The following is an 8955-nucleotide window of genomic DNA, read 5'->3' on the forward strand; positions in this document are numbered from 1 at the left end:
AAATTTAAGTCCAGTCTTAATGAATGTAATCAAGGACAATTTCTTCCCAGCTGTTACCTGCTAGAGTGCAGTCCTGACCGCTCATCCACCTCATTGGAGACCATCGAGCTATATTTAATTAGACTTTATCTTGCACTACGTATTGCACCCTTGGTTAGCTTGATTCTATTATGTAATCCTTTTTTTGACTGTACAGTGTGCAAAAGCTATTCACAGTAAGTCAGTACACGTGACAATAATAAACTAAATCTAAACTAATTTCAAGATCCACAAACAGGACTATCTTGATAGTCCCATCGTCTTTGAATGTTTTTGACCCACTAAACTGATTTCTTCATACCTCAACTCTATCCTGAGGAAGGGTCTCGATCCAAAACGTCGCCCATTCCTTCTCTCCAGAGATGCTGCCTCACCCACAGTTACTCCAGCATTTTGTGTCTACCTTCAACACTATCCTTTCTCCCCTTGTTCAGTTCCTTCCATTTACATCTGAAAAATCCCCAAGGCTGTATTGTAAATAGTAGGAATTATCACCTGTATCTTACCCAATAGAAACCCCTCAATCATAATTACTCAGTCGTCATTACAAATTATTCTTTACATTTTCTTCCTTCCTGCAGCAGAGAATAGTAGGAAGACATGCTGAGCTTCTCAAAGACAATCTAATTTGTAGAAAGAACCATATGTAGCATTGTTGGTTTGGTTCAGGCAAAAGGTTCCTCAATATCAAGCTCCCAAAATGATTTATTATACTTACAACAATTTACACAAGGGTGGCACAGCTGGTGGCGCTGTGCCTCACACAGTACCAGGGACCCAGTTTTGATCCTGACCTCAAATGCCTTCCGTTTGGAGTTTGCACAATCTCCTTGTGACTGCATGGTTTTCCTCCGGGTGCTCCAGTTTCTTCCCACATCCCAAAGACAGGCGGGTTTTGGTGTTGTCGTCACATGGAACGGAAACAGGCTCTTTGGTCCAACTCGTCTATGCCAACCATGATACTTCATCTAAGCTAGTCCCATTTTTGCCCTATAAAATTGCCTCAAGTGTTTTGGGTGTGCCTGAGAAAGTGGGATAACACAGACCTAGTGTGAACAGATGGTGGATATGAACTTGGTGGGCTGAAGGGCCCGTTACCATGATCTATGTCCAAGTTCAAATTCAATTTTTACAGACACTCACCCATTGTATGATTTTGCTTGCGTCAATCAACGAGCTCCCAATTAGTTCTGCAGCAGCAGAAAGAACCAAAATATCGGGAATTATCGCATTTGCTCGCTGAATTTCATCAAAAGTAAGGCATTATTAACTTACTTTTTATGAAATTCAGCGAGCAAACGCGAAAATGCCCGATATTTTGGATCTTAAAATCTCCACGGCAAATGTCAGCTGTTCACTTCCGCTGCTTTCTACCTTCAGTTCCCTCTTGTAATTACCTTACTTTCTATCTTTTTCTTTGCCTGAAAATTTAGGACGCTGTGCTTCACGGTCACCCCGACTAGCACAGAAAATTTCAGCTCAAAAATCGTCCGTTTTCCATGTTTTTAATGGGTGTGAAAGTGCGTGTTTCCCCATTCACTAACATGTACCGATCTGACGCATGTCCTCCAGTTAAAATTTTCGGTCACGTGAGGGGGGATCTACGCTCATTTGACCTTTGGTGAAATCACCCTATAGATTATAAGGAAACTGATGAGATTGTCAGAGACTACAATAGACTTGAGGGACCAAATGGCTTCCTGCTACCTTGTACTAAAATAAACAGGCATCAGATTTCTCAGCGGATTTTGAAATTCGTTAAAAAAAATTAAATCTCTATAAATTTATAAATGGCTTTCCGCGAATGGGGGCGGAACTGATGATCGAGGGCGCCGATTGGACGAGAGGGACGTCGGTCAGCAGGCAGTGGAGGGGGTGGGACATGATTCAGCGCGATGATTGGAGGAGGGAGACGTCGGTCAGATGCGGAAGTGGGGGGGGGCGGGAGATTGAGGCTAGAGAACGGTGATTGGAGGAGGGAGGTATCTAGGGGTGGGACGCCGGGGCCAGGAACGCAGTTAGCGGCAAAGATACTAGCTCCTCTATAATCTTTGGTTAGCGGCAAAGGTCTTATAGGATCTTTGGTTAGCGGCGGCCCTGGGGGACGGCAGCGGGAGAGTGCACTGGGTTGGGAAAGGCCGGGGCCTTGTCGGTGTCAATAAGCGTTTTAAAGCAAGTAGAGGGAGTGTGTGTGAGCCCTGGTGAGCAGAGGGGGGAGACTGAGTGCAAGTAAAGGTGAGTGGACGACCCTGTGAGTGTGAGCAGTGAGGGGGTCCCTGTGTGTGTGAGCAGTGAGGGGGTCCCTGTGTGTGTGAGCAGTGAGGGGGTCCCTGTGAGCAGTGAGGGGGTCCCTGTGTGTGTGAGCAGTGAGGGGGTCCCTGGGAGTGAGCAAAGGTGAGGGGTTTCCTGTGAGTGACCAGCGTGGGGTTCCTTGTGAGTGTGAGCAGTGAGGGGCTCCGTGTGAGTGAGCATAGGTGGGGGGGGTTTCCTGTGAATGTGAGCAAAGGTAAGGGGGGGGGTCCCTGTGAGTAGTGAGGGGTTCCCTGTGCATATGGAAGACCCTGCGAGAAATTAAGGGTAAACAGACAAGAAAACTGTCATTTCAAGGTACAATTATCACAAAAAAATCTGCATAAAGGGGGCACTGTCCCTGTTTACCCCCGCCAGGGGCGTTGCCCCTTGGAATACCACCATCCATCTCTCTTCCTCTTTTTCAGTTTTTTCCTGTCTCATGCCTGAATAAAGCAAGAGTTTCATAAAGAATGCAGTACAGTACAGGAAAAGCCCCTTTGGCCCACACCGTCTGCTGAACATGATGCCAAGACCATCTCATCCTACCTGCCTGCACTCAATTCATATCCTTCCATTCCCTGCATATCCATGCACCTATCCAAAAGTCTCTTACATTTTCAAATCAAAAACTGCCTTTAAAAATATTTATTAAGTATTTTAAATAGTTACCTCCTCATAAGTAAATATTCAGGTACAGGGTTATCAGATGCTTGCAAACTGACATTTATTTCAGCAGTTTCGGCGCCAGATTCTGGCAGCTTTGCATCCATCGCTGGATGTTGGCTGGGATGCCCAACTCCACCTCCTGCAAGACACAGCACAGCACCACATCAGCCAGAGTCAGATCGGCTCCCACCACCCAGGGACTCTTGCTGAGGGCAGAGTTCAAGGAGCGCAGGACTGCGGCCTTCCCCTTGTTGCTTCCGTTCTTCAGCTGGAAGATGGCCACATCAACCCAACTGTCGATCTGGGTCGAAGTCACTGCGTCATACTGGTGGCCCAGCAAGGCGAAGAGGAAGCGGGCGATGTTTCCCTCACCTTCGATGGAACACATGTTTTGGATGCAGAATTTCATCTGAGGTTTGAGCACTGCAAAAACAAAAACAAAACTGTCACAGCTTCATCGGAATTGGGTGCAAAGACCAAGATCAACACTGAACCAAATGTTAACCTTGTTATCCATGACCCGTCCTGCCATTCTTGCACTTCAGCACCACTTTCCAGAAGCATTTCCCTTGATTAATATTTAAATGCAAGGATGTTGACTGGAGCATCGCATAAGAAGGGGTTGGACAAACTCATTTCTATTCTGAAAGTCTGGTAGGGGGAAGAAAGCTAGAAGAGATGTGGATGAAGGACAAAGCCAGGCAAGTTTAGATACACATGGCCTAGCAAGTCCACACTGATCATCGATCAAACTAGTTCTACATTATCCCACCTTTTAATCCACTATACACTAGGGGCAATTTTTCAGCGGTAATTTACTACAAAACAAACACGTCTTTGGGATGCAAAGTGAAACCAGAGCACCCGAAGAAAACCCACGTGGTTACTGTGAGAACTTGCAAAGTTCACACTGACTGCACCAGGTCAGAATCAAATCCAGTTATCTGGCACTGAGGCAGCAGCTCTACCAGCTGCACCACTATTCCACCCTTGAAGTGAAAAGTTTATACAGGTGAGGGGGTTTGTTCTGCCCCTTCTCTCTTCCAGCTTTCTTCCCTCTACAGCAATCAGTCTGAAGGGTCCCGACCCAACGGCAGAGACCCGGTTTCAATCCTGCCTGTATAGAGTTTTTGTACATTCTCCCGGTGACTCCATGGGTTATTTCCGGATTCCCCCCACACTCCAAAAACGTATTGTTTGTACGTTAAATATGTAGGAAGGAACCACAAATGCCGATTTAAACCGAAGATAGACACAAAATGCTGGAGTAACTCAGCGAGACAGATAGCACCTGGAAAGAAGAAATGGGTGATGTTTCGGGTCTGAAGTAGGGTCTCAACCCGAAACGTCACCCATTCCTTCTCTCCAGAGATGTTACCTGTCCCGCTGAGTTAATCCAGCATCTTGTGTTTATCTTCAGTTTGTAGGTTAATTGGCTTCAGTTAAATTGTAACTAGTGTATAGGATAGAACTAGTCTATAAGGATCAGTGAGGACTCGGTAGAGTCTGTTTCAGTGCTGTACCTCGTCTAAACATAATTGATAAAGTGGTTTTACCTCTACAAAATTCTCTAGATTTGGTTTCCTGAGATTGTAAAGCAGCAAAAAATTGTTTAGCTGCTACGGCAAAGGTTATTGCATAAAATAATAGCTTATGATGTAGTACATAACACCAGTGTCTCCTCCACTGCCAGTGTTTATATTAGTTGAGAGATGTAGTATAGAAACAGGCCCTTCAGCCCATCAACACACCAACCATCAATCACCCGTTCACACTAGTTCTATGTTATCCCACTTTCTCATCCACTCCCTACACACCAAAGGCAATTTACAGATGCTGATTAACCTATAAACACAGGTCTTTAAAAGCGAGGCCAGACACAAAGTGGAAGAACATAATATTTTAAGACTTTAACGCTTAAGGTTAAGACACATGTTGAATTACTGTTAAACTATGAACTTCAACAAATCAATTTTTCCTCACCATCCTTCCAGACGAGAGTGAAACCAAGTTGATATTCCCGACGGGATTGACAAATGCTTTCATTTCCCAGACAGTTCCAGAGTTCAGAGGGAACGTTTTGAATGGAGGAGTGCACGTGCACAGAAGACAACACCCGGTATTGTTTACACAGCAGGTTGTGCAGCACCAACAGGGACAGGGGTACCTCAGACGGGTTGGCATTGATGACGATGTCTCGTAGCACACTAGAGGTCTAAAGCAAGATTAAATTAAAAACGGTTATGAATGTAACATAGAAGTACTCACAACACATCATGACCACCAGGTTCAAGAACAGCTTCTTCCTTGCAACCATCAGGCTGTTGAATACTACAAGGCATTAATCTCAGCAACTATGATCTTCTATGGACTCGATGGACATAGTTGTACTATGGATTTTCTTTTGCACCAGTATTAGTTATTTTTTGATTACTATATTTATCCGTCCGTATTGCCTTTATGACTGCCTCGGCATAATCAAAGACCTTTCCCACCCTGGTCATTCCTTCTCCCTGCTCACGTCCAGCAGAAGGCACAGAAGGTTGAACGTGCCAAATTCTTCCTCTTTATTATCAGGCTTCTGTACTTAACTTACTTACTACCTATTATACTTCCTGGCATGTAGGGCAGCAACAAAGGTCCTCCACTCTTGTCTGTTCTGGGCTAGCTTCTGGACACTACCCCAGGTCAGGTCCATTGTTTTCATTTCCTCCTCTACAGTTCGACGCCAGGTGGTTTTGGGTCTCGCTCTTTATCTTTTCTCTTCTGTGTCCAATGCAGGGCTATTCTTGGGATGCTGTCTGGTCCTCTTCGGCTTTCACCATTGACATTCATCCTAGCATCTGTCAATAGCCCTGGAAGTCATTCACGCCCAGTAGTGTTGATTCCTTCAGTTGCTGTTTCCGTAACATATTTGTTTTATGAGACAGGGTTGTTAGCTTTGTTCTCAACCTCCAACCTGGAGGACCAGTGGATCGCTCTTCGTCTCGCCTCTACCCTTCGACCTATCCAGCATGGGAGACCCCAACACAAGATGAATCTCCCACTGGCATAGCTCTAGGGGTCACTGAGACACACAAGCTCCCCGACCACGACAAGGTTGCAATCCAACGGGGAGAGGCTTCTGTACAGTCCTTCCATAAGCTAGGGTACTGTCCAATGCGCCTTTCTCCCTTTGCTGACATTGGACAAAAACAGCCACATAATCAAAGACGTCCCAACACGGTCATTCTTCCTCCTCCTATCAAGTAGAAGCTTGAAAATGCGCACCACAAGACACATGGTTTCTTTCCCTCTGTTATCAGGCTTCTGAATGGTCCTTTAATAAGCTAGGGTACTGTCCAATTCACCTCTACCCCATTGCAGATGTTGAGCTTTGTCTATGGAACTGATGCACTACAATGCAGAGAACTAGATTCTACTCCTAGTATCTAGTATCTTCTTCTCCTTTGCTCTATGTATTGTACTAGATTATGACTTGATTGTACTTATGGATAGTATTATCTGAACCAATTGGATAATACAAAACAAAGCGTTTCACTGTACCTTGGTACACATGACAACAAACCTAAATCTTATGGTACACAAAAATGCTGGAGAAACTCAGCGGGTGCAGCAGCATCTATGGAGCGAAGGAGATAGGCCACAAAAATGCCGGAGAAACTCAGCTGATACAAAAATGCTGGAGAAACTCAGCAGGCACAAAAATGTTGGTGAAACTCAGCGGGGACAAAAATGCTGGCGAAATCTTATGGGATAGTTAAGCTGTTGCAAGTAAGAATGACAATTAAACTCACGAGACTAGAGTACACAAATAACGCATTTATCCTGTCAAGCCTACCTCTGGCACCTAACCAAGGCGAATCAGCAGCCCAACACCTTTGTCTCATCTTTGCTCCATATACTTAGAAATCGTTAGTCAATTAAAAAAATCCAGAGAGCTCAGCCATGAAAACGTCATTGTACCAGTAATTGGTGATAATTAGAAAATTCTTCCAGAGAAGAATCAAATGTTGAAACATCTTCAGCATATCTTTAAACCTTCAACTCCATGAAGAAATGACATCAGACAGTAATTTAGGAATTACAATTTTGATACAAGGGCTAATTTTATAACATGTAAAAATGCAACGAGTGCAAATTGCAGAGTCCAATTTAAGAACTGCGCTGCCAGTATTATTAGAATTAGACTTGTAAACTTGCAATACAAAGTGCTGGAGTAACTCAGTTAGGCAGCATCTCTGGAGGACATGGATAGGCAACGTATATCGGGACAGGAACCCTCCTTCAGGAGGAGTGTGCATCCTAACAAGCATTAACTGCTTCACCTGTGGGCGAGTCACATAGGCCTCTTTAAACACCTCGGAACCTTTGGAGTAGCACAGTGGTGCAGCTGGTAGCATTATTATGCAGCATTAGTGACCCAAATGTGATCCTGGCCTCAGGTGCAGTCTGTGTAGAGTCTGCACATTTTCACTGTGACTGCGTGTGTATCCTCTATCACCCTTAATGCATATTCATTTATCAAGAGTCATGCAGAGATTCTAGCCTACCTTTCCTAGTACAGAATCTAAACTGACGGGAGTCCCACTTGTCGGCTCAGAGCAAGCATGATTCATTTCTGCCATATCTAGGTCAGCATCTGGAGTGAGAACAGTCTTTGAGAGACCATCGACGACAGCCTTCAATTCATACAAGCGATTCAGGATTTCTGTCTGTCTTGATTCCAAATTCAGGAGCTCGAGAGACTCATCTCCATTCTGAAAGACAAATGGTGTATACATTGTAGACACAAGAGACTGCAAATTTAAGATACTTTGTGATAGGCACATTAATAATCAGGAAATGGAGGGATGTAGATCAAGTGCTGGCAGGGGAGATTAGTTTAACTTGACATGTTCAGTACAGATGTTGTGGGCTAAAGAACCTGTTCCTGTGCTGTGCTCTTCTAAAAGTGCTCCTGTATCTGCCTGTGTGGGCTCCACGTCCATTTCTGATGCAATGCATCTACCTATAACTTTCATTTTCGATTTCCCCCTTTACTAATTTCTTTGTCATTCTTTGTTGAACTCTAATGTTTCCACCCCTCAGGCATTTACTTTAGATTGATTAATATTTTAAATTTCTCCTGCAATTGGTCCATTTGGCTTTGTCCCTTAAAATAATATGTATGTTGCCAATCGTCTACTATTTCTTGTAAATGGTTCCTATTAAATCCCCGCCCGTCCCCGCGTTAACTGCAGCTCATTCCACATACACACCACCCCTTTGTGTAAGAAAATTACCCCCTCAACCTATGCGCTCTGGCTCACGATTCCCCTACTCTGGGCAAAAGATGTAGTCTTCTCTTGATGTACACCTCCACAAGATCACCCCACATCCTCCTGCACTCCAGGGAATAAAGTCCTAGTCTGCTCAACCTCTCCCTACAGCTCAGGCCCTCGAGTCCTGGCAAATTCCTCGTAAATCTTCTCTGTACTCTTTCCAGCTTGACAACATCCCCTATTATTACTGTATTAGATCCACTACATTAACACTCAGTGCTGCATCTCTATTAACTATTTGGAGGCTTTTAAGCAAGAGCCACTAATTTGGCCTGAGCTCAAGAGGCACGTGGCAGCCTGGCCAACCCTCCCTCAGACACGCACCTGAGCGTCCGCACCGGCTTCGTGAACATTGGGCACCTTGTACATACAAGTGGGCAGCTCCACGGCGCCCTCGCCCAGGTGATAAGACTTTACTTTATACATCAGCGCCGCTAACTACCGGGCTCCCGCTCACCAGCCCGCCCACCATTAAACCTTCCCATCAGCCTTCGAGCCCGCATAGACCCGCCCCTCTTCCTTCCCATTGGTCCAGCATCACCATCCTCATATTCCTATTGGATAATAGACGTGTCAATCATATAACGTCAGGTGTGTTTAAAATGGAGGAAATATTAAAAATCAAACTGTTGCA

General features: G+C 44.8%; 1 protein-coding gene across 1 annotated transcript; it reads right to left on the minus strand.

Moving 5' to 3' along the window:
* Window positions 1-2961: 2961 nt before the first annotated feature.
* Window positions 2962-8817, minus strand: aimp2 (aminoacyl tRNA synthetase complex interacting multifunctional protein 2). The gene is made up of 4 exons (XM_055651610.1): window positions 8646-8817; window positions 7551-7757; window positions 4981-5212; window positions 2962-3420 (listed from the first exon to the last, which is right to left on the minus strand). The coding sequence occupies exons 1-4, from the start codon at window positions 8745-8747 to the stop codon at window positions 3056-3058; spliced, it is 906 nt and encodes a 301-aa protein (XP_055507585.1). The 5' UTR covers window positions 8748-8817; the 3' UTR covers window positions 2962-3055.
* Window positions 8818-8955: the final 138 nt, after the last annotated feature.

Source organism: Leucoraja erinacea, chromosome 20, assembly GCF_028641065.1.
Source record: "Leucoraja erinacea ecotype New England chromosome 20, Leri_hhj_1, whole genome shotgun sequence".
NCBI classification, from domain to species: Eukaryota; Metazoa; Chordata; class Chondrichthyes; order Rajiformes; family Rajidae; genus Leucoraja; species Leucoraja erinaceus.

Coding starts and splice junctions, on each gene's coding strand:
- aimp2 (XM_055651610.1), bottom strand. CDS start 8,747: ATGTATAAAGTAAAGTCTTATCACCTGGGCGAGGGCGCCGTGGAGCTG. Junction 7,758..8,645: donor AAGCCGGTGCGGACGCTCAG/GTGCGTGTCTGA, acceptor TTTGTCTTTCAG/AATGGAGATGAGTCTCTCGA. Junction 3,421..4,980: donor CACTCTCGTCTGGAAGGATG/GTGAGGAAAAAT, acceptor TTGTTTTTGCAG/TGCTCAAACCTCAGATGAAA.